General features: G+C 38.1%; 1 protein-coding gene across 2 annotated transcripts in view; it reads left to right on the forward strand.

Moving 5' to 3' along the window:
* LOC126187312 (putative RNA polymerase II subunit B1 CTD phosphatase RPAP2) overlaps window positions 1-17,176 on the forward strand; it is a 35,763-nt gene extending 18,587 nt beyond the window's left edge. For both annotated transcript variants that reach the window (XM_049928311.1, XM_049928312.1), the window contains 3 exons: window positions 11-1,021; window positions 7,008-7,157; window positions 15,742-17,176. In XM_049928311.1, the coding sequence (XP_049784268.1) occupies window positions 11-1,021; window positions 7,008-7,157; window positions 15,742-15,919 (1,339 nt within the window). In that variant the 3' untranslated portion in view covers window positions 15,920-17,176. The remainder of the gene's footprint in view (window positions 1-10; window positions 1,022-7,007; window positions 7,158-15,741) is intronic.
* Window positions 17,177-26,292: the final 9,116 nt, after the last annotated feature.

Below are 26,292 nucleotides of genomic sequence, written 5' to 3' on the forward strand. Positions count from 1 at the left end.
TATTTTATAGTGGCATGGTTGGAGATGAGGTACACTTTCAACAAGAAAGTCTTGTGGATGAAATAACACAATTGAAAGATGACAATTCCAAAAATTTAAGTGCTATATTAACAGAGTCTGAAATAAATGCAGGATTACAAAACACTACAAATGAACATGTATGTGTAATGAAGACAGAATTTAATGAAATTCTCTCTGAAAGTAGTAAAAATCTCAATTTACCTTCAGAAAGCAATGGAAATGTATCTAAGGGAAGTGTAAATGCGAATGAGTATGCTAGAGTTAATGAAATTAAAGAGGATATATTGAAACAGGCTGAAAGAGTAACACTGACAAAAAATGAGTGTAGTGGTGCTGAAATTCAAAGTGGTTTGGATTATCATAGCCTCGGTGCTAAAATGGAAAGTTTGAAGGAGAAAAAAACAACTTCAGAAGATAGTAAAGACTCTGTAAAGAAGAAAAACACAAGTATTCGGAAAAAAGAGAAAAAGGAAAGTTTAGATAAACATTCAGCAACCAAACTACATATTAATAAACAAGAAGAAGCTCCTTTAACAACACTGCTGGTTGAGAAGTGTGTACGAGAATGGTTTACACTTGACTCAATGTACTTTCTTTTTGGTGAGGAGAGAATGAAGGAAATGGTTGCAGACAAGGATATAACTCATTACTTCAAACCTACTGAGAGTGATTCTTGGGATCCAGGTATGCGAGAGCGTTACATTGCTATATGCAAGAAACTCAATTTATTGGAACTGGAAGATATTAATTATGACAATAAAATTACCAAGGAGAATAAGGAGCTGAGACCACTACCAGAGTATTCCAGTATTAAGGAAGAGGGACTGAAAATGCAGTTGAAGGTTAGGGCATTTTTTGCTGGAAAAACTGCTTATGAGGACTCTTCAGTTGAAGATAGTTCACAAGAAAATGAGTCCAGTGGAAATTTTATCCCACTGGTTGATCTGCATTCAAAGAATGCTCTTCGCAGGAGAATAGTGTTGGACCGCTTCAACAGAATGTAAGTATTAATATCTAGGTAATAAATAAATGACATAGATAATGTATTACAAGTTTGTGTTTACAGCAGTTCAAAGCAGTAAGCAGTCAATGCCGTATAATTATTACTACCTTAATAAGGGTGACTACTCAGTATATGCTATCTTGGTGAAGTAAACTTTTAAGTTAATGGTGGTATAATTTTTATTCAGTTATGTAAAATAATACTTCTTTACAAAATTTGTGTTGCTTTCCTTTTATCTCCCACTCCAGTGTTTCTTATTAGACTTTTATTCTGTTTTCCATGTAGACAAAGTCAACTGCAGTGACATTTGCCAAAACCTTTGACAAATGTGCACTGTGCTCTTTGTTTTATTTTTCTTTGGTATTGGTAATTGTAGTGGACTGACAAGACAGCCAGTCCACAGTGACGGGTAACCGAAAGGCACGCGTTTAATTCACGCAGGCTTGCTTAAGTCTGAAACAGGATACGTAATAAATGCTATAAAGAAAAGTACGTAGCTGCTGGAATACTTAACTTTAATCCATCATTTGTATACAGCATTCTTGAGGATACAAGTGAGACTCTCTCTAGAAATGGTTAATGGCGCCTTGCTAGGTCGTAGCCATGGACTTAGCTGAAGGCTATTCTAACTGTCTCTCGGCAAATGAGAGAAAGGCTTCGTCAGTGTAGTCGCTAGCAAAGTGGTCCGTACAACTGGGGCGAGTCCTAGTCAGTCTCTCTACACCTGCCGTGTGGTGGCGCTCGGTCTGCGATCACTGACAGTGGTGACACGCGGGTCCGACATGTACTAATGGACCACGGCTGATTTAAAGCTACCACCTAGCAAGTGTGGTGTCTGGCGGTGACACCACAGTAATGAATATTCATTTTTGCAATCTGAATTAATTTTTAAAAAATAGAAAATAAATAAATATTTCATTTTAGCTGCAAATGCAATCAGATGGGAATAAAAAGTAGTAATTTGCTGGACTGTGTGCTCCATATTACCCATAGTAAAATAAGAAGTGGATGAGACAAAATTTATTGCTTTGATTTGGTAATTGATACTACACTTGTATCTCTACATTCATGAAATTGAATGATATATTTGTAAAAGATTAAAAGAATTGTTCACACATAGTAATTATAAGTCCACTTTGTTTTTAATGTTGTGCATATAATGTTGGCAAAAGACTTTGACTGTGGCAAATGTCGTGGAATCAATAAATACTTCACTTTTCAAGGAGATCTAGTCTGATCTTCAGGTAGCATACAAGGAGGGAATAACAGGGTTCTCTGTCCCATTGACAATGAGATTGTTAAGAGATGGAGCATAAGCTTGAGTCGATCAAGGTTTGGGAAGAAATCTGACCATATTTTTTCAAAGTAACCACCCCAGCATTTGCCTCAAGCCATGTAAGAAAACCTCAGAAAACGATCTTGGATTGCCTGCATGATATTTAAAAACCACACCTCCAAAATGCTAATGAGTGTATTAATCATTGCACCACCTCTCTCAGTATTGTCAGGTGAACAATAAATTATTTTACGATTGGTTTACAATATTTGCACATGTGGTGATTTTCATTTCATGTAAAAGACCTGAAACAAGAAACATCGTACAACTTTGAAAGCTAAATGTAAATAGTATTGTCGACAAAAAGTTAAGATTTCTATGAATTTCTTGTGTCCAAAGTTAAATATTCATTCCTAGACCCCATGCAACACAACAGTTATGTCTCCCCATCTTCTGCTGCTTTTTTTTTTTCTAGGCACTTGCCTGATTTCAAATGCTTCAGCTCATTATACAATGGTGAGAGGAACCATACGTTGTACGAGTTGTCAGAGCTGAATCGCTGGGACCACAATTAACGCTGACAGGTACTGTGGGACTCTGAAAAAACTCAAACGGGCAATTCAGAACTGGAGAAGAGAAATGTTGAGCAAGGGTGTACACATTCTCCATGACAATGCTTGCCCACACATCGCTCGGCAAACCGTTGCTCTCTGCAACAGTTTCAGTGGAACACAATCACCCACCCGCCCTATAGTCCTGACTTGGCGCCCAGTGACTATCACCTGTTCCCTAGGTTAAAAGAACATTTGGCCAGATAGCGATTCAGCTCCTACGACAGGGTGAAAGAAGATGTTCATAACTTTCTGAACAGCATGGCGGTGAGCTGGTATAACATGGGCATAAAAAAACTGCCACAGCGTCTACAAAAATGCATTGACAGAAATGGTGATTATGTCGAAAAATAGCTAAATGTTCAAGCTGTAAACTGATGTCAACCATTGTAGAAATAAACAGGTCTATGTACTTATAAAAAAATAGGAGACCTTACTTTTGGAATTCCCGTAGTAAAGTCATGGTCCGCATCCACTGTATCCATTTATCCCTCGTTCCAAAGATGCCACTGTTATATTCTTTGGACTATACATAACTCTCTGTTGGCATGATGTGTCTTTGACAATCCCTTGCAGGAACAGCAATTACCATATCTGTTATTGCAGAGGAATCTTTGAGAACCAGAGTAACATGACAGATTCACAAAGGGGAAAGCGCAAAGTCATCTAAGAATTCAGGAGAGACAAAAGTATGCACTTTCTTAGCTGAAATTACTTTATGATTCAAGAAGAATAACATTCATGGTTGGAACAGGAAATTGTACCTGAAGTTACAGTTAATTTGAAGAAACTGCCTGTAGCTGAAGGCCTTTAAAACAGTTAAAAATACTTGTGTGATTCTTTCTAGTCCTGTATTACTGCCTCCTTTCTTCTCATAGATCGAATACTGACTGCAATTTATAACTGTCACAAGTACAGTTGTTTATTACAAAGCAGAAAATGTAGTCTATGTAATTTATTCTTTTGCTGCTATCTGTGTGAAGCTGAAAGTGTGTCCTTCCTATGAGTTCCAGCAACACGATTTCTCTTTGATCTAAACCATCTCACATGCTCTTTCTTCCAGCAAGTGCATGACTTAAAAGAGAATAAGGCTCTTTGTCTGAGCCCTTTTAAGTGCATTGGTGTAAGGTAATTTGCTATATTCCATTTATCTAGCTCCAGATAGCTATTGTCATTAAATGGCATGCTTGTCTCCTACACAGAAGCTCTCAGAAATGGAAACAGTCACTACCTTTTTTATTATAACGGTCATTTCTGTGGGCAATTGACACCACCTGTTGTAAATACTTTTTATTTCAGAATCTGAGTATGTTCTTAAAATATATAAATTCATTTAGATGCCAACCAAATGCTAGTCATCAAAAATTCCATTTCAACCTTTGTAAGAGAGTGAAGCACTCTGTGCCTGGGAAATATAGCTTTCCCAATCATCACACAAGAGACGAGTACATCAATAGAGAAAAACTGTAATCTGCTATATTTGAGGGCTGCTATCCCATGACAATTGTTGAGTTTAAGGTCTCCAGGTGGCTCAGGTATGACTAGAGGCGTTTTCCTACTTAGAATTATTTGACCAATGTAGGATTCCTACTTGGACAACTCCTACCTGGAATTTCCATTGTTTCAGAATTATTTCAATACTTTCTGTCATCCTCAGTGTGACTTATCTTGTGTTATATAGTCTCTTACAATTCTACCATTTGTACTTCGACAGAAATTAGTTAATTTTTGTTACAGTAAATATTGTAGGCAGTTGTGATCACTTTTATTTTGCACATCATGTTTGTTCACATTAAAAGCTTAACATGTATGAAGCTTATCCCACCACTAACCTGACTAGCTAATCAAATATATGGTATGTGGTCTACTTAATGAAGACCTTTTAATCATATATCATCTGCCCAAAAAGTTCCAAGACTGATTTTATTCTGGCATATAAGTGGCATCAGCCCAGTAACTATGGTGGCAGCTTGATCTGACAACCATAAACAATAGATGTGCATTCGAACTCTCAGTAGCGAGTAGACAGAGTTAAAACAGTGGACATGTCGAGTCAGGATGAATGCAAATAGACATTGGAAACACACAGTATCCTGTTCTAGAATGTGACCTTGATGCCTGTTTCACAACATGTGCCATCTGAATTCTTCCCCCGGACACTAGCATCTCAGAACACCACAGGTGGAATTTGGCATTACAACATCCTTTGGTTCTTGCCATCTACGTGGCCTTAATTTGTGTCAATTTCTTTGTTCTCGGCATTTTTTGTCAGTAACTATTCCTTTCATCTCTTCCTTTTAGTTTTCTATATCCTTTATTTTCTGACCTGTGTATTTTTCACCCTCCTCCCCCTCCCCCATGTCTACCACATACAGGAAATTAGCTTTCTGCTCTATTAACTCCTGCATGATGTTTTGTCATAATCTCTGTCTTGCTTATTCCTCTATTTTCCGCCTCTAAGCACTCAGGTTATAAAATGTCCTTCAATGCAGTCCCCAACAATCAGTCTTTCCTTCTCATCTTGTCTAGTGAGTCTCCACTGACCCAGGGTTCTGGGGGACTTTTCAAACTTTCCCCATTTCCTAAACCTCACCAGTTCCTTTTTCTTCAACCCTCTACCTTCCCCTTCAACATTTCTCTCACAAAAATGAGCAGCTAGCTCTGAAAGCTTGCAAACGAAAAATATAATTGTATGATAGTGGAATTTCTGTAGTTAAATTATAATAGCAGCCATTTTCACTACATATATCCTGTAATAGTTTAAATTTGTAATTAAGTATTTTATGTAACCATCGAACTATATGTCACCATATATAATCGCATATACAAAAGATTTGTAATTTTAGATTTTAAGTTCGTCTTTCTGCTAGTACTGTGATTTTGATATGTAGAGTGTATGAGGCTGTTGCAGGGACTGCTCATGATCATGTGACATAATTAGGGGTTTCCTTGTGACTACATGTTACAATGACTTATTTGTTTAATATACATTCCACACAGTTAACAGTACACATTGGTAAACTGCTTTTTTGCGGTAGCTGGAATGTTACATTGTTCTGTACACTATTATAGTGGGAGCCATGAACAGTGGCTATCAAGTTTAGGCTTGTCCTGCACGCCTTTGTCACACCTTCTTCTACAGCCAGTGAGCAGTAAGTAGTGTTCTGAGTGCTCTGTTTTCAATTTAGTAGCCAATGCACGTATTAAGCTTGATTGTGACAAGTTAATTAGTTAGTATTTACTCCATTAGTTGTAAGTTGTTATTGTTTATGGTGGCAGTAAGCAATAAATTCTGCGTAAGCAAGTGAGAGACGTAATTTAGAGTATACAGACTTTCGTCAAGTACAAAGCACACATATGCATGTACTGCACCTGTCGCTTGGAACTGGCAACAATGCAATCCTTGTCCATGCCTTGACATATGGAAACTGCCATAGTTCGTAAATTGGACTATAAGCCACCACGATTCATATCTAATCTGTTTATATGGTGTGTATCTTATTCTTGTCTTTGAGTCCCTCAGAGCTGAAGATGAACCTTACTTGGATCAAAATTGGTAACAATTTCTTTTTGTTATTCATATGGTGTGCTCCTTTACATATGATGCATTTTGTTGTGTAAAATACCAGTTGTAGAAAATAGCTATTACCTTGCAGATTATCATCAGTATTATTGTGCTATAGTTAAAGATGTATGTTTTTTATGCAGATAAGCGCAGTTCACAGAACTTATGTTACCCTTATTACGGATTTTTGTTGAAGGTGACTCTCAACATGGGGAGCATGTTGACCAGTGGTAGGCACATAAATGAGTGTATGTGCGCCTGTTTGTTACTCAACATATCCTCTGTACGGCAAATGGGTTGCCTTAACTTATTCTGTTGTTTATATTCCACCCATGATTTTTCCATAAGTGTATTTATATTTTGCAATTAGTTTGAAAATCTGTGATTCCACTTGCATATAAACTTTAGATGTCAAAAAAAGCACACTTTCTAGAGGATGAAATACTGGACACTGGTGCTCTTTTGTCTTGTCATAGTATTTAAAGAATAATTATAGACATTTTTGTAATTATGTTATGTGCATTGTAACAGCTTACCCGACCTGTTATCAACATTTGGAATATCATCCCGTGACATAAGTGATGACCTACGTAGCCTTGTATTCAGCTTTTGCCTGTCGGCTCACAACATAACTTTCAAGCCAACAGAATGGAACTTGTTGGGTCTAATTGTGTTAAAAATGTAAGTACACAACACTATACTTTGACAGTATTATTTGCCTCTTAGTTAATATCTGAGTAGCCTCAGTTTTACCAGTATCTTATTCCTAAGTTACAAACTCCACAGAAACTCTCCTCCATATCTTGCTGGACTGGCACTTGTGGAAGAAAGGATATGCCAAAGAAATGGTTCAGTCATAGTCTAGGAGTCACTTGCAGACTGAGCCTTTCACTGCTGAAGAGTATATGCTGTTGTAAAATTTCCTGACTGTTTAAAACTATATACCATTACTGGGACTTGAGCCCAGACTCTCACTTCTTAAATTTAGACTGTGAGTCATACCTGGCTAGCTCGGTCAGTAGGAACTTTACTCATGAAACACAAGGGTTTGGATTCAAATCCCATTTGGTGTTACATGTAATATTTTATACTGTTTGGGCAGCTGTGTTGCTAACTTGCAATCTGAGGAAGCTTACCTGTGGACCCGTGTGTGTAAGAATCTTATTTAGACAAATTGTGCAGTGAATCCAGAAGTCACCTGTACAAAAATTTCCTTCTGCCACCCTCTCCAGAAACAAAAGAAAGATTTATATTGCCACAAGCTGTATCACATGCAATGTGGAGTAGTAGTTAGCATCAGTGGATGGTGTGCTGTAGGTCGCCAGTTCCAATCCGACTACCAGCAAATATTTGTTACATATTATTTATCATTTCTGGAAGGTTCTCAAAGTTTCCTATGTTTGTGTGTTCTGGGATATTATATGTTTGTATGAATAGGAGCACTGTCTGTATAGAAGTTCAGTTCTGTTCTATCTGTACATCAGTATTTGTGATAAATGTGTTCCATTTTAAGTGTTGTACTTCATTGATAACCCTCCTTTCAAATTTGAACTTGAGTGTGGGTCATGTCATGGCACTGTTTTGTGGAGACGCCATGTTGTTCAAAACATTTTACAATACTGTTACTCCAGTTAGGCAACATAAAAGCTGTCGCCTACACAGACAGGAACCGGAATACAAGCAATATGTCATTCCCAAGATCTGTATATTCAGGAAACCAATAGATTCTAAAACAGCACTAAGTCAGCTGCACACAAGGCATCCATCGGAGTTTTCTGTAAACACAGGTCAGGACCCGACAAAATGGCTGAAAGAATTCAACCAAGTTGCCATATAAACAGGTGGGTTGGCATTATGTGTTCGGCAAATCTGTACTTTTACTTGGGCGGCACAGCCCAACAGTGGTTCTAGAACAACAAAGAGAGGTTCATTAGCTGGGACAAATTTCAGGTCGAACTGAAGAAAACATTGGGCGACAATCAGCAGCAAGTCACTTAGCAGAACAACAACTGAAAAACAGGGCCCACTGTTGTGGGGAAATGATACAGTGTATGTACAGTTTGTTTTGGACCTACGTTACTTCGTGAATCTGAGCTGACAAAATCTTGTACTTGATGAAAATAGTTGTAGAAGTAATGTAATAAGCTTTTCTGGTAAAAGGTATTATAACAACAGAGGAATTCGTCAAGTGGTGCCAGCACATTGAAGAAATTCAATAAAAATAGTCTATTGAAAGAGGTCTAACAGACTCCTAACTGTGATCCCTATGCCAGTTGTGGAAGATCACCACGATGTTGCCTCTCTCATACACCATGTAGTAAGAGAAAAAAAAAGAGCTACAAATGTCAGACCTAATACATAAGAGATAGGAGTCATAAATGTCAATCCCATATGTCAGAAAGTAATAGAGAATGTTGAAGAAGAATATCTCAGTCTTTAGCACAGACTCCACCACCTGTTGAACACACTATGCCAGTTTTCACTTATGCTGCAGTTCTCAGACAACAACCTAGGAATCTGACCAACACATGTATAGCCAAATTGTCCACCAAGTTTAATCTCGTGCAAAAGAAAAGTCATTTGGAGGATGGAGGACAATACGTCAGTATGTTTTCACTGTGGACACCTCCATGGGCACAGCGTACACTACTGCAGTAAAATTGCAAGTGTTTGACGACTATAAGTGTTTGATGACTATGCCACAAGATGTCAACCATGACAACACTCCTATTCATGCCATTCAACTGCAGAAAATTATAGTTGACCAGTGGATCAAATCCCATTATCCTATTGCAGACAGTGTCGCTTTCCAGTGCTGTAGTTATTCACCGTCACAGTACAGAAGTACCAGCCACTCATGTAGCCACCAGATTGAGTAAAACTAAATGGTGCAATAATCTATGTAGATGAGACCACCACAGATGAAAATCCTCCATAGACAACAATTACCAAGGTGTCAGAAAAAACTGTCTGGACACTAGTTGACACAGAGGATTCTTTTTCTGTAATGTCAAATGCTAAAGAAGACCATTTTCCATGATACGAAATCAGTTGTGCTGAAGGCTGCAAATGGAATACATATTCAAATGACAGGAACACATATTGCAAGGATAGCAATCAATGACAGGTCACAGACCATTGAATTTATCATTTTAATAGAAGGTAGTCATAATGTTATTCTCTGATGGGACATCTTGGAGGCGTCACAAGCAATCGTAGCGTGTGAAGGGTCAGAGCTCCAGATTGATGAAGTTATTCCAACAATCACACATAAGAGAGATTGCTCTGTGCAGGTGTTTGCTATTGAAAACATTGTTATCATGCCATTATCCCCAAGGTAAGTTCCAGTTATCAATCTAAATGCTCAGTTAAACTGCAATGCTTGTGTCTGTTTCAAAAAGCTGCTCAGGCTCACAAAAGAAATCTGTTCAGCAACAGTCATAAGCATTACATGTGCTCAAGGAACCGTAACTGATCCCTATAGGCAGGAACCGTATAGGTAGGAACAATGTAACTTGTTATGAATTGACTGCTCAGTGCCATTGATAGAGAATTGTGTTCCACTATGACTACACGCAACACAGTGGAAGAACATGTTACCAACAGCCAATAGGATCTCACCCAACTGAGGAACAACATTGGCAGTTGCTGTTTGTGTAATTTTTTGATACTTTCAAAACTAGAATGGAGAAAAGACAGTCCAAGTAGCTCAAGGTAAACACCATATCAACTTGGAATCACCCACCAATTAGTCAGCACTTCTATAGCTGGCTGAACAGCACTTAGTTAAGGAAGAACTGGAGAAGATGCTGCAAGGTGACATCATTTAATCTTCAGAGAAACCCTGGTCATCTCCCTTGGTCCTTATGAAGGAGCAGTGTGACACATGGCATTTCTGTATCACTACTGATGACTGAACAAAATTGCTAAAAAAGATGCCTATCCATTGCCAGCACATTGATGATACCCTAGATTACTTGATAGGAACAAAGTCTTTCTCAACTACAGACATGCAGACGAGCTACTGGCAAATCAAGGTTGATGAGGCTGACCAGGAAACATTCGCCAGCCTCTAACTAACAGTTCAAAGTTATGCTGCTGGGACTATGTAACATTCCAGCCACCTTCGAACGTTTGATGGACAACCTGCTTCAGCACCGTAAATGGATGATGTACCTTTGCTATCTAGATGACATTGTTTTTTCAAAGACATTTGAAGAACATCTAAGCCATCTTACTGCTGTTTTGAAGTCCGTTTAGAATGCAGATCTCTTTCTTGGTATACTTAGTTAATTGCGATGGAGTCTGTCCTGATTCAGAAAAAATAAGCAATCAGAGATTTCCCAACTCCTCAGCACATTTTTGATTTGAGAAGTTTTCTTGGAAAGTGCTTGTACTACTGATGACTCATAAAGGACTTCTATATCAAGGCACAACCCTTGCAAGAACTGCCACAGGGAGACACCAAATTTTCTTGGAACGAAGTGCAAGAAATATGTTTCCTCATCCTTAAGGAGGTGCTAACAGTCATAACATTGTATGATGAGTATGCTGAGGCAGAACTTCATGCCAATATTAGCAGTTATGGGGTATTTGCAGTTCTAGTGCAATTTCAGGAAGGTGATGTTCAGGCGATAGCTTATGCTTCCCAAGTCCAAGATGAATAACTCTACAACTGAGAAAGAGTGACTTGCAGTTGTTTGGTCCATCAACAGGTTTGGCCTTATTTATTTGGCAAATGATTCACCATTGTGATGGACCACCATTCTCAATGCTGGTGGACACAAACACAAGGAAACAGGCTGCCTTTCAAGGATGTTACTGGGACAAAGCACTGGGGTGAAATCTTAGTCATCACTGCATTAAATGACATTGCTGCTGAACAGAGGGAAGAACCAGCACTGCTGAAAACCATAGAAGCCTTAAAGGAAGAGGAACTACCAAAGGATAATTCCACTCATTAAAGGGAACTTTGCATAAGAGGAACTACGAACCAGAGGTGTGGAAATGGTTGCTCATCATCCCAGCTCATTTACGTCCAGTTATCCTGAAGTATTTCCATGACATTTCAGCATCTAATCACATGGTATTTATGAAGAAGCTAAACACAATCAGACACTTGTATTACTGGGCAAGTCTCTACCAATCTGTCAGCCATTACATGAGCTACTGTTAGGAATGCTAGTGATGGAAGCACATACTACAGTTACTTTCAGGGCATCTGATATCAGTACCATCCACAGCAGCCCAATTACACGGGATTGGAATCAATCTCTTAGGGAAGTTCCCAAAATCTACAAACAGGAATTGATGGTTAATAATCTAAGCTGACTGCCTCACCTGCTGCTCTGTCACCAGAGCTGTGCAAACTGCCAAAGCTCTGGAAGTTGCAAGGCTCGCTGTAGAGGACATCACTCTGATCCCTATGTGGTGATTTCTGACTGTGGAAAAGTTTTCCAGTTGAAACTAGTATCAGAGGTAATTACACTTTGTAATATCACCCGTAGGATGAAACTGCCTGTCACCCTGGACACCAAAGAGAAGGTCCTAGAGCACTACAGCATGTATGGGCCATGAGATGTAGCCCAGTATACTTTGAATGGATTCTTATGCCTCGGTAGAAAGTGGGACAATCAGAAAAGTTACTTTCGGCCTTATTGTGTCCTTCATCGTGTGTCAGATGTCACAGACAGAGTCAACAATTATGACACTTAATAAGAAGACAAAAGCTCAGAGATGTCATCCATGTCCTCCATATGGTGCCCTACTGCAGTCCTGAGGTGTAGATCGACATAGAGGCATTTCATTCAGGAAAACTTCGATGGGAGGGGCTATCTTCAGTGCTCATCACAGTGAAGAAGATGTGATAATGCAACACGACAAGTCACGGACAAGATGTAGATCTAAGATGCTGTAGTCAACTGTAAAATATAAATTGTGAAACAGAGGGTCACTCTTTCTCTAGCAGAGAGAGCAGTGCTACAATCTGTGCTTCATCTCGTGGGGCGTAGTGGTTAACATCACTTGCAGGTGTGAAGTGATCACCATTTGAAATCCAGTCACCATCAAATATTTGTTATTAGTATTTATCATTTCTGGGAGTTTCTTGAAATTGTTTGCATATCTTGGAATATTCTATTGTTTAGCAGTACTCTCCATCCAGGAGGCAGCTCTTTTCTCTCTGTACATGGATATCAATAATAAATGTGCTTTCAGTGTTAGGTGTTTTACTACTCTGACACTACTCCTCTTGAACTGGAACTTGATTGTGGCCATGAGGTGAGGTGAGTTGCAGCAGGTACACTAACATTGCATATTCCATCAGTAAGGCTCTACTGAAAACTGAGCATAAAGGAAAGTTAGGAAGAAGAAGAAGAAGAAGAAGAAAGAAGAAGAAGAAATTGCTTGAAGACTTCATGCAGTAATTGTGTTATTTGCTTTTCTTAATCAATTCTTTCCATGATAATTTAACATAGAAATTGTTCTTTTGTTTTTGATAAAACCACAGATGTGTTCCAGTCACTTGCATTTGGTATAAGTTTATCTGTTTCATAGTCAGTGGAAAAAATACTATCATAATGTTAAATTAACAATGAGAAAGATGAGCTCACTAGTACTTAACCTTCAGGGGGTGGAGCTTCCAATACAGTCAATAGAAAAGTCTGCAAAAAGATTAAAAAATAGTACCCATAGCTTTCTCTGGGGAGAGAAAAGGAGCCAGAAAGTTGGTAGTGGCAGAGAAAAAGTGTGTGTGTGTGTGTGTGTGTGTGTGTGTGTGTGTGTGTGTGTGTGTGTGTGTTTGTTTGTGTTTGTGTTTAAGAGGAAACCCAGGATGTGTAAAAAGGAAGGATGCAATATTGACGGAAAAGACATCAGACAATTGAAAAGGTAAAATATAGCAGTTACCACAATTCAAGGATAGTAAGAAGCATGAATTGGTACAAATCTAGAAAGAAAACAGCAGGTGGAGAAATAGCCATCAAATAACAGCAAAATGATTATGAAATAACACAGAACACGATTATCATGTTTCTTCCCTGCAGACTTTCTTTTTTTATTTTAGTTGTCCTATAACTGTCCGTAACCAGGAATAGCAGTGTCAGCTAAAAGAATAAGAGTAGAGTTTGATGAAACTTTTAATTAGTCTGACTGTAAAGATCATTGGCTTAATTTCTTATTTGCAGGTGTGCTTTCTCAGTTATTTAGTATTTAAGGTTTACCAATTGTAACATTCAGCAACAAAAGTAGAAAGAGCATTCAGTTTACAAGAAATGAGAAGCACAATTTAAACTGACAAAGTAATTTGTAGAATGAGATTTTCACTCTGCAGCAGAGTGTGCGCTGATATGAAACTTCCTGGCAGATTAAAACTGTGTGCCCGACCAAGACTCGAACTCGGGACCTTTGCCTTTCGCGGACAAGTGCTCTACCACCTGAGCTACCAAAGCACGTCTCACGCCCGGTCCTCACAGCTTTACTTCTGCTAGTATCTCGTCTCCTACCTTCCAAACTTTACAGAAACTCTCCTGCCCGCGAAAGGCAAAGGTCCCGAGTTCGAGTCTCAGTCGGGCACACAGTTTTAATCTGCCAGGAGGTTTCAAGTAATTTGTATTTGTCAGCACAGAGACAGATTCAGCAGGTTACAAAAGTAAATTGAATCGAAGGTCAGATAAAAGTGTATATAGTTTTTTTTAATAATTCACCAGAAAGAAATTGACACAGAAAACTAAAAATCAGAGCAGAAGAAATTGGGGAAACACTTATAAATAAAGTGCATACAGAAGAAAACTCTTTCTTTTATTTCGTAGACCAAAGGTGCTGGAAAGTATGGCTTCGGTATTTTGTATGTGCCGAAATAATTTAGGAGAAGTGCAGCAGCACTCAGAGGTGGTTTCCTGTAACTAGTGTCTTATTGAAGTTGTTAAATTGTACATTATCCATTGTTTGCATCATATAAACTGTGGGATGAGCATCTGGAAAGCATTTACCATGATACAAAATTTAATCAGAGGCAACATTACTCTGTCACTATGTGAGACAGGCAGTTCATACAAATGATAGCAAATATATAAAATCATGGTGATTAACAAAGAACCATCATTTTTGTCTTCAAAACTGATTTAATGAACTGCATAAAATTAAGAAGACAAGACAGCTGAATGGAATCAGGCTAAATGGGGAATTTTGACTGATTACATGATAACACAGTGAAGCTCCTTGTCCAAAAATGATAGCTTGTATTTAAGTTGAATACACTAGGTACAGTATTATTTCTTCGCTCTCTCTCTCTCTCCTTTTTTTTTTTTTTTTTTTTTTTTTTTTTCCAAAGTAGAAAGATATTTTCCTTTGTTATCAGAAAATGTGCTTAACTATAATGATATGACTTTTACACTTTGTTTTCCAGATTTATTTATTCAATACACAGTGTCATTTGACAAATTTTCCATGTAAACTCAGCTTAGCTCTTTTACGTCTTGAACATTTTAAACTACTTTAGCTGTGTCTGTATTGATGCATAGTGTGAATACAACTGAACTTTTCTACTATTTTGTGCATGAAATGTATTCCTTTAAAACTGTGTTACTGAACTGCCCTGTTGTCTCTTGGTAGATCATTCTGTGTGGTCTGTTTATCTCATATAGCCTTTATCTCTTAATTTTCTTCTTTAGCAAGAGAAAATGTTTATTGCAAAATTGTTGGAATCATTTCCTCTTTTAGGCCTACCTCAGCATTACAGTATTTGACGGTACCCTTATTTATTTGATTCTAGAACCACTTGTGGTAAATATTCTGTACAGTAATATTTCAATTTTAACTGGATCTTGTGTACTGAAACTACATACCAGCGTTCTGCTGTATGTGTAGGTTTGGCAGTGTGTGTGTGCGTGTGCACGCTCACACACACACACACACACACACACACACACACACACACACTTTCGCGCGCATGCCTGTGCATGCACCTGTTGTTTATTATCTGTTGTGTGGACCAGTTATGGGGAGTTGTATTGCAATGTGGCTTTGTTTGCATTACCACGAACAACTGCATATGAAAGCTTAGCAATTTATTACTTATGTACCATTCTGGAGGTTACACCAGTTTGAATGTAAGTTTGTTATTTCAAAATAAAATTATTCATCACAGTTTGATCTACAGTATTCAATAGAAAAATGATACTAGTATGACTGTGTAATCACTGGAGAGAAAACTCTGAATCATATATTTCTTACAGTTCATATATACCGTATTTCTTTTTCTCCCCAGGCTATCACTCAGGGACAAGCGGATCAAGGCTGTGTTAGAAACTGAACAGTCAAGGAAGTACATGACTATGATGCTGATGGTTTTCCAAGAAGATGCTGGATATCTGGAGAGACTTGTGGCCTGGTTGATGGATATTGACTATCTTTTACAACAGCATAGTGGCAGAACAGGGAGTTGAAATTGTTGGAATATAACTGGTATTAATATTTTGATTGTGTGAAATGTCATTAGAAATAAAGTGAACTGGAAAAATGCTTCCTTTACTATAGCAGCTCAGAAGCAAAATTTAATGAATGTTGTCTGTTTTCACCACCTAGTGTTATCAAGTTCACCTATTTCAATGTGCTCCATACTGAAGTAGCACTACAAAACAGATGTAAAAGATAATTTTATACCTTCACTTTCCCCACAATTTAACTGAAGAATAGAAGTATTTGTAAAAAATATTTTGCATAACAATTTTATGTAATACGGGTGTGAAACCATTCCACAGATTATCACTTTAATTTTTGAACACTACATATTTTTACATGGCAGATTGGGGTAAGTCTGCAAGCTAAGTTATAGAGTGCAAATTCATTTAATGATCATCCAAATGAGGAGGATCTTAATGGGAGATCCCTTCAAGTAGCCTGTCAGAGTGACTCCCTTTGGAAAAAGTTGGAAATAGTTGGAAATATTCTTCTACCAGCAAATGCATTTGAACACACAGTATATAGTGATGCTGACATTTTCTTCTCAGGTATGACCTGACGAGAGAAGAAATAGTGTTGCATGGGAAAGTATCGTACAAATTAACCTTTGCTTTTGAGCAAAACAACAGTTATTTATCGCAGTGCGGAGGGACAGATTCACACAGCAATAAGGCACATATTAATTTTACAAACATCATTGCAAGAAGGCTTAAAAGAGAGGAAAGATTAGAAAGGCTGTAACATGCGCATGAGAGAGGATGGTCCTTGAAAGGCAGTTGAATATGAAAAAATAATATTCTTGAGAGTGATATCAGTTTGTCAATGAAATCTGCAACAAGAAAAGGTTGCAGATGACTTAGAGTATGGAAATGACAGATGGAAAATATCATTTTCAAGATTAATATATTATGGATCAGCTAGAAGGTAAGGTTTTTCATAACTCTTTAAATCTGAAGTATTTTCTTCCACCAAAAAAGGATCACGTATTAAATGCAAAAAGACCCATCAACAATAATTGACATATGTAAGCAACACTTATGCCAAAATACTACGAAACTTGCTATAGAAATAATTTTATGAAGATATCGATCTCAAAACTTGAAGCTTGGAATATTATCTTAAAATGCATAAATTGATCTCGGAACTGAGCTAAGAATCTATGAAGCCAAGAATCTATGAAATGAAATGTACATGTTGTTGAGAGGGAGAGGGGTTGTTGAGAGAGAGGGGGGGGGGGGGGGAGCATGAAAAAAAAGCTGGACAAATGTGAATAGGATTCACACTGTGAGAGTTCCGTACAAGCTTAATTATGTGTACTGATGATGATGATGATTTCATGTGACTTAGTGGCCTGGTGTGAGTCTTTCTACTGGACACCACTCCAGTGACTTGCCTACCTCAGTTATCCAACTTGGGAAAGTTTAACATTGAATCTGAAACACATGTTGTTTTTGGTGACTCCTCACATCATAGAGAGATAAAAACTGGGTTAAAAAGAAGACTGAATACTCTGCGATCTGACTGAGACTTGATCCAGTGACCTCTCTGTTCCCAGGCAAGTGCTTTACCACCAGATCACCAAGCCCAACATATATACAGATAATTCATGTGTAGATTTTTCATTGCCAGGGAACAGTAGATGTGTGCACCTGTCATATATTTCAACAAGATGCCAATTTCTGAGAAAAAGGGGACTAAACAGATGGGCAGACAGACAGATGGACAACAAGTGGTAAAAAAGTGTACTATGAAATCTTGGTTTTTGTTAAATTTCATGGTTCTAGGTCAACAGGAAGCACCTCTTCACAGCACTAAGGAACTGTAGACCTTGGTATGTGACATAAATTTCAACTTAATACATCTACCCATTCCTGAGAAAAAGGGGTCTTAACAGTCAGTCGGTCAATCGGACAGATGGACAGACAGGGAAGTGATGCTACAGGGGTTCCTTTTTAACTGTTTGAAGCACCAAACCCTAAAAAAGAATAGTTCAAGTGAGATGCAGAACAACAAAGAATTAAAAAATATTGACCCTAAACCAATTGAAAAATTGGCTTCGTATATTTCGAAAAGGCTGAAAGTAATTGTAAAACAAAAGGACTATATCATGATATTAGAGTTTTGTGCATTTCAACTGTGCCCAGTGGTAAAACATGGTTTAATTCACATGACATGGACACTAAATATTTGTAATTTACTTTGTCTTACTTCTACATAGCATATAATAAATGTCAGTGTAAAGATGGATGATACTGAAGTTACACAGGCTTTCACATGTTGTGTAAATAAAAATACCTGTTCTTAAGTTGGAAATGTATTTATCTGAACAGCTTTGTTAAAATGGTTGTGCTTAATCATCACTGCTGTTGTGTAACAATAAGCCTGTAAAAACCTCAATATGACTTTTACTATTTATTTCTGGTACTCCATTGTATGGTCATTATTTTATTATGGACTATTCTGTGTTATTAATACAACAAAAATGAACAAAAAGAGAAAATTTTTGTTAATACAGAGGTGTTCAAATTATTAGGCTCAAGTTCCGTACAAGAGAAAAGACAATATTGTAATGTATAGCTGAGATAACTTGGAATTGAAACAGTTATTATTCAATGTGCATTTTATTATTCTTTGCTTTCATATTATCTTCTTTATCATTCTTCTTATTTGCTCAGTTTTCACAAAATGTTTGTACTGAAACATCATTATGCCTTTGTTATAACTGCAGATTCCGTGAGTTTCCTGTTCACAATGGCCCATTATTTTTCTGTGAGGTTCATTGAGGACCCTCCAATGAAATCTTTAACCTGCTCACAGTCTTCTGCAAAATCTTCAGTCTGTTTGCTCTTTCTCACCAAGTGGACTTGAGAAACAGTGAAATACTTGTGACTTTTCTGGTTAAAATACCTTTTGTCTTATCCATAACCCCAAAATTATGAACAATTACACATCTGCTTCCTCTGTACTAAAGTAAAAAATGATTTTATCAGTTAACAAAATGATGTGATAAAGGAACAAAATAATTACACAATCAAGGAAATACTTACAACATTTCTGAAGCTAAAAAAATTAAGCTTTGATTGACACCACTGTGTGAGTCAGCTGGAATACACGACATAATAGTAAGTGAAGTGTCAGTTACATGAATAGTCTCATTTCCACTAACAAAAGTTTCTCCAACTTTTCTGTCAGTGACCCCTTTTGTGCAGACACATTTTCGATGATCCCCCCACTCCCAGCTACAAATGTAATTCCTAGTAATTTTATACAAAAATAACCAGTGTACCAGTTCCTATGCTTCTTTTTCCCCATTAACACTACTCCGATGCAGCAGATGTGGTTGCATTTGTGTAACACAATTATTGTACCTTGACCACAAATATTTTTTTACTGAATAAATTTTCCTTACATCTTTTGGCCAATGCCATTATCAAAGGATTTCACAACAATAATAAACCGTTAGAAATCAGTTATAGAGGTAAACTATATTAAAATTCACAAGTTCAAATGCACCCAAATTAATATAAAATACCTCATCAAAATTACTGTCACCAAGCTTAAGTAAGGGAAAGAAAAGGGCAAGCAGTGTCCAACATTAAAACAATTTCATATGCAGTGACACTGTAGCAAATGTTCGGTATGTCCTTGAAATATGTACATGCCATACCTACCAAAGGTTTACTCTGTATGTGGTAAGTAATCAGTTATACTGGATAGGTTCATGATAAAACTACTAATACAACTACTGTAATACCATGCAACGTGAAGTCCATTGATCTTGTGCATAACATCACATGTTCTTCAATGAAACAAGTTAACTTGAAATTAAATAATAATTAATTGTTATATTATCACCTGATATATGTGAATTCACACAAAAATTTTAAATATAATAATGCAAAAGCAGTACACAATACAGAACTAATTGCAATTTGTGTGTTAATGTAAAATAAAATATAATGAAACCACAGATAAGCTCATCAGACAAAATATTAGTCATTCCCCCTTACAAGGGCACACAGGCCACTTTGAAGCACTGCAGATGGTGTTGAACTGATACCAGGCAGTCATGTGATCCTCCACTGCTGATTTTAATCACGATAGTGAAGTAATGCGTATGTGCGTAGGTTGTCTGGAATCATGAATGCGTTTTCCTTGTAGCACAATGTAAGAACGATTGTCAAAAGATCCTAACCAACAGGGACCAGAGACGAGTGTATCATTTTGTCATTGGTAATTTGTTTCGAGCCCAGTAAGGATTTCTGCTGTCAGGAAAATGCAGGTTCATATCAACCAGTTTCCAAGTGAACCCTACAAAAGGAACTACATGTAATAAACCTTGGAGTTGGGTACCTCACAAAAGGCTGTTGCTGACAGCGGCACATAAAGTTGTGTGCCTGCCATGGTCCAGATAACATTGAAACTGGACATGTGATGAGTATGCTGTGGACATGCCTGTCTTTTAAGATGACGACAGCTGTGTTCACAAGACATTCATAAGCATCTTCCTGATTTGATGAACACTTAGGCACCCTATTGCAACTTGACTGGCCGGCTAAATTACCTGATCTTAATCCCATAGAAAACGTCTGACACTATTTGGAACAGTAAGTAAAATGTAACAAACAGCCCCCCCCCCCTCCTCCCTCAATTTAGTAGCTCTGTAGGATCTATTCATCAATGACTGGTTGAAACTGGATATGGGATACCTCAAAAACCCTTGTGTACCCTCTTCCTCACTTAATTGGCGCCATTATCAGGGCTAGAGGTGGTGTTACAGGGTATCAGTGTGATGTCTTCTGGGGGTGAATAATATTTTGTGCTAGTGCTCATACTGCCTATGACGCCATGCAACTTGAGGCCCATAGATCACCTGTGTCACCTCGTGAATTTTGTAACAAAACAAGCTCGCTCGTAATTCCATAATCATAATATGATCAGATGATCCAAGTGGACACATCAAATAAATGAAATTACTGAACAGATTGTGTCATGTTTGAGGAGGAGAAACGTGGTGAGGAGAAAATTTTTATGTGCCGTTTTATTCAACCAAAAACATAGATAATGAAATATGTGACACAAAATTATGCTTGCAACAAACTATCACAGAGACACTGAAGGGACTACCAAAATAATAGACATTCATCCATGACATAACATAGTACCTATAAAAGAACCAGAATTTGTGGATAATGCTATAGAATGTAAATGTGTCACCACTTATAAACAGACAGAAGAAAATTGCTACACCAAGGATGAGTTGTGTGACATAAACAAAAGTCGGTAGGCATGTTTCTACATCTGAAATACACTACTGGCCATTAAAATTGCTACACCACGAAGATGACGTGCTACATACGTGAAATTTAACCAACAGGAAGAAGATGCTGTGATATGCAAATGATTAGCTTTTCTGAGCATTCACACAATGTTGGCACCAGTGGCGACACCTACAATGTGCTGACATGTGGAAAGTTTCCAACCAATTTCTCATACACAAATAGCAGTTGACCGGTGTTGCCTGGTGAAATGTTGTGATGCCTCGTGTAAGGAGGAGAAATGCGTACCATCACGCTTCCGACTTTGATAAAGGTCGGATTGTAGCCTGTCGCGATTGCAGTTTATCGTATCGCGACATTGCTGCTCGCGTTGGTCGAGATCCAATGACTGTTAGCAGAATATGGAATCGGTGGGTTCAGGAGGGTAATACGGAACGCCATGCTGGATACCAATGGACTCGTATCACTAGCAGTTGAGATGACAGGCATCTTATCCACATAGCTGTAACGGATCGTGCAGCCACATCTCAATCCCTGAGTCAATGTTTGCAAGACAACAACCATCTGCACGAACAGTTCGACAACATTTGCAGCAGCATGAACTATCAGCTCGGAGACCATGGCTGCAGTTACTCTTGACACTGCATCACAGACAGCAGCACCTGCGATGGTGTACTCAACAACGAACCTGGGTGCACTAATGGCAAAACGTCATTTTTTCGGATGAATCCAGGTTTTACAGCATCACCATGGTCGCATCTGTGTTTGGCGACATCGCAGTGAACGCACATTGGAAGCGTGTATTTGTCATCGCCATACTGGCATATCACCCGGCGTGATGGTATGGGGTGCCATTGGTTACACGTCTCGGTCACCTCTTGTTCGCATTAACAGCACTTTGAACAGTGGACTTTACATTTCAGATGTGTTACGACCCGTGGCTCTACCCTTCATTTGATCCCTGTGAAACCCTACATTTCAGCAGGATAATGGACGACCACATGTTCAGTCCTCTCACTCCAGTCAGAATGCAGTGCTGTAACAATGTATCCATGTGTGTACATGTTTCAGTAGCCTGTCGGCTCTCAAGAAGGTCATTGTCTGAAAACCTATCAGTGGTTTTGCTCTTGTTTGCATGCCTGTTGATCACTCAATTATTTGGTGAGTGGTAACTTTTAATGTTCCCATTAAAAGGTCTATTGTACTCTACAAACTTCTACATTTAGCTGTTTGCTTTGTCTGACTATAGTGTAATGTTTTTTTCTGTGCAGTTGATAATTTTAGTAAATATGTTGTACACTACGCATAGAAGATCTATAGTCTCCTATGCATGCCATGTTTGTCTTCTTTCTTGTGGAGTAATATAATTACAGCCTTGTTCTAGTTTAGGGTAACTATCTGCCTCTGCAAATATTTGGTAAACGTTTTTCTCCTTTCCTATAAGTTTGCCTCCATATGTAGGACATTTCTGTTGAAACACAATCCCATCACCAAGCAGCTTAAGTTTGTTTGTACTTTGAATGGCTTCATTTTATTCTCCATCACTTCTATAATCTCATCATTTTCATTGTCAGTACTCTGGGTTCCTGATTCATATTTTTAACTCTGCAAATATTTAAAGAAGTTCTGCAAGTGGCTTGTACAGTTTTCTCTCCATTGTTAGTTACTGTGCCATCTTAATTAAGGTTGGCTGAAAATTTGCATGTGTGATCCCACACCTTCAAAGGGTGACTATATCTAGAGTACATTCCATAATTACATAGAATCAAGTGAGATGATGTGTCACAACTAAAATAAAGACAAATCTTTATTAATTAATGAGTGTGAAAACTTGAATATTCATTTTGTGTGTGTTTCAAGGGCGACCAAGAGACAATGAGAATAAAATGATGTTGCATAGAAATAGGGATTTTTTTCTGGTTTTTGAGAGTTGATAAATAACAGCACTCACAAATTACAAGCTATTGCCAAACATGGACATTTCCATTAAAATCAAGTCTTTGTGTTAGAAAAGCCTGTCTTCACATGCAGGGGGCATACCTGCAAGGCAAATTTTGCCGGCAAAAAGTCACCGTAGCCTGGCAAACTAACATCCCAGAATAGTCTTTTTGGAATTTGTGCAAAGAACCAGTTAGATTGGTCATAAAAGATGTGCCACTTTGTTCAGTAGATCCTTTTCTTAGGACAAGTAGTTTAAAATAAAATCTGACAAGAGCAGTTATTCTCACCTTTTAACTGGCCTTCAAGATCACGGCAACACTTCCGCAGTTCAGCCTCCACACAACATGGACCTCCTGTTAGGTCCATAGAAGTTTACCTGAGAAGTGAAATCTCAAAATGTTAGCAAAGGCTACCAGTATTCAGTGAGGAATTATTTTGATTGTCTTACTTGGAACAAGTAGTAATCTAATCTAATCTTGTTGTTTGCTAATAATACTTAAAAACTAAGGAAGTTTTTACAGTAAGTGAAAGCCTGGTCTTTTAGCCCAGCAGACAGGGTTATGGTGCAAAATACCTTCTCGCTTCTTCCGAGAAGACCAGAAAAATTAGTGACAGCTGATTCTTGTTTTTCACTAAGCTCTTAGCATAGTCAGTCTGTAAAGATTACTCAGGTAGTGTAACTTTGCTTCATTGATACAAGTGTAAGATATCAATGAAATGGCAAGGGGTCAGCTATCTCAGAGTGTGGGGAGGAATGAGAGGGTTATAGAGGTGGAAGTCTACAGAATAAGACACCAAAAGGGTTGCTGGAGCAGGCCAGAAATACTGAGTCACCAATGAGCACAAGGGGCTGATGCAGAAGTTTGGTGTTGGGCATTGTGGAGTGGATGCAGTTCTCAATGACACAGTTAGTGCCTAAATACCAGCATCTAACCAAAGTGACACTCGGTGCACATAACGAAGGCCAAGTTTTTTATCCTTCTAGATTAACTGAGCCAGTGCTGCCTCTGAATTACTAAATGGAGGCTAGCCAGGGAAATAACACCAAACACCCTAGCATTTCTCAGATGCAGGCATCTTGTTAGTGTTAATGGGCATGAAAAAAGTTATGAACAATCAAATGGAAATCATTAACACAGAATCTGATGAGGAAGCTGAAATAACCAATAACAATGTAGGAAAAGACAGATTGCTACTTACCATTTACAATTTGCAGACAGGCACAATAAAAAGGCATTTCGGCCCGAGATGCTGGAGTTGGCAGTCGTGTTTATGTGAGATGTGCTTGCTTGTGTGCCGAATGGTGTGTGTGAATGGCGTGTGTCCCCCTCTTTTACTGATGAAAGCTTATGTAAGTGTCTTTTAAGTGTGCCAGTCTGCAACTTGACATGTCTTCTTTACAGTGAGTAGCAACCTGTCTTTTCCTACAGTGTTGATATTCCTACATGGAGTTTAATAACAGGATTAAATTACAATGATGCACAAAACTTATGGATGAAAGTAATTTTCACATGATGTGTCACTGTGAAGTAGCACAGCTCGATGAAACCTGAATCATACATAGGAAGACCTGCTACAGTATAATGCAGATGGTAACTGAAAGAAATATAAAATGAGACAAATGGAAATAACACTTTTATTCAAAGACAATAATTACATTTATGTCAATGCAATTTATGATGAGGTTAATTGTCCCTGCAATTACATTAATATTTGTGGAAATTGTGAGACTGAAAAATAATGGGCAGAATGAAACCAAACTCAGATGATGCAGACAACAGTGTACCAGCATTAAGTAATACAGTTTACAGGGAGATGATGTATAAGTAGAACCAACAGTGGCATCTCTCATGTCAGTGGAAACCTTAGTGTTATGTTAGTCACTGAAGATCCATAAACTGAAGAGGAAACAAATAAAGTGTAAGTATGCTTTATTTATGCTAAAAGAAGTTGAAAAGAGGAAAAATGATTAAGTTTCAGGGAACAGATTGGCTCTATCATGGCATCTGAGTTCATATTGGACATACTGTTGTTACATTGATGCACGAGTGGAATGAAAACTAAAAGAAGGTAATATGAGTCAACAAGCAAAACTGGACAGTGCATTATGAACACAGAACTTGATCACTGCCATCTTGTCCACATGGCAGTAACCAAGCATAATGTTCCCATCCACCAAGCTGGTTTAACAGTGGAGCACTGCGATGGATGTAGATCTGTCTGCATAGACAAGTATGACTGTCTATTGCAGGCAGTGCTGGTGGCTTGAATATTAATGCATCAGCTTCCATTATCCTGAAACCACAGATTGCAGTGGGTGCTTGAATGCTATTGTTTTGTGTGTGTGTGGAGAGGAGAGGGGGGGGGGGGGGCATGCATGCAAGTGTGCCGCTATCAGATACAACAAACAATTTGTATTCTAGTTATTGAGAGCAATCTGGAAAACAACCACACTACATAAGAAAAGTTTTAGAGGACAAGGTACTGCCCCACTCTCACATGTGTCATATTTCAGCATGACAACACTAGACTACGTACGTCCAGTGATCTTCAAATCTGTTTCAAAGAGTACGTACCTCTTCCATTGGTTGCATTTTTGTCCATTCATCATAATGTGTGGGACATTGTAAGCAACTTGTTTGTCATGATACTGCAGAAACAACTGGTTATGCTTTGTAAATTAACGCACAAATAAGGGGGAAGATTTCCCAGGTATATATACAGTCCCTCTTTAATTACAAGCCATGACCCGTAGAAGCTCTACCTAGTTTTCAGCAGAGGGGACTTCACACTGAATTATCTAAGTCAAGAGATCAAGAGCAATTCTGTAATCCCCATCACTTTCATGTTATCATGTACAAAAACACTGTCAAGTTAATACTAGTCACGTGTACAAATTTGATGCTGCAATTTTCACAAATGTTAATGTACACTCTTGTTTCATGCAAGTTTGTTGTGCTTTCACACAGGAAATCACAGTTGCAACAGAAACGATTTTCTAGGGCTGAACTCTTCTCATAAGTCTGGCACAGTGATATACCAAGCAGCCAAAAAAATTAAATCATGGATAAAACTACTGGACCTTGCACTGCCCAACAGGATGAAAAGATTTATTGAGTTTAATGGGTGTTATTTTG

This window comes from Schistocerca cancellata, chromosome 5 (genome assembly GCF_023864275.1).
Source record: "Schistocerca cancellata isolate TAMUIC-IGC-003103 chromosome 5, iqSchCanc2.1, whole genome shotgun sequence".
NCBI classification, from domain to species: Eukaryota; Metazoa; Arthropoda; class Insecta; order Orthoptera; family Acrididae; genus Schistocerca; species Schistocerca cancellata.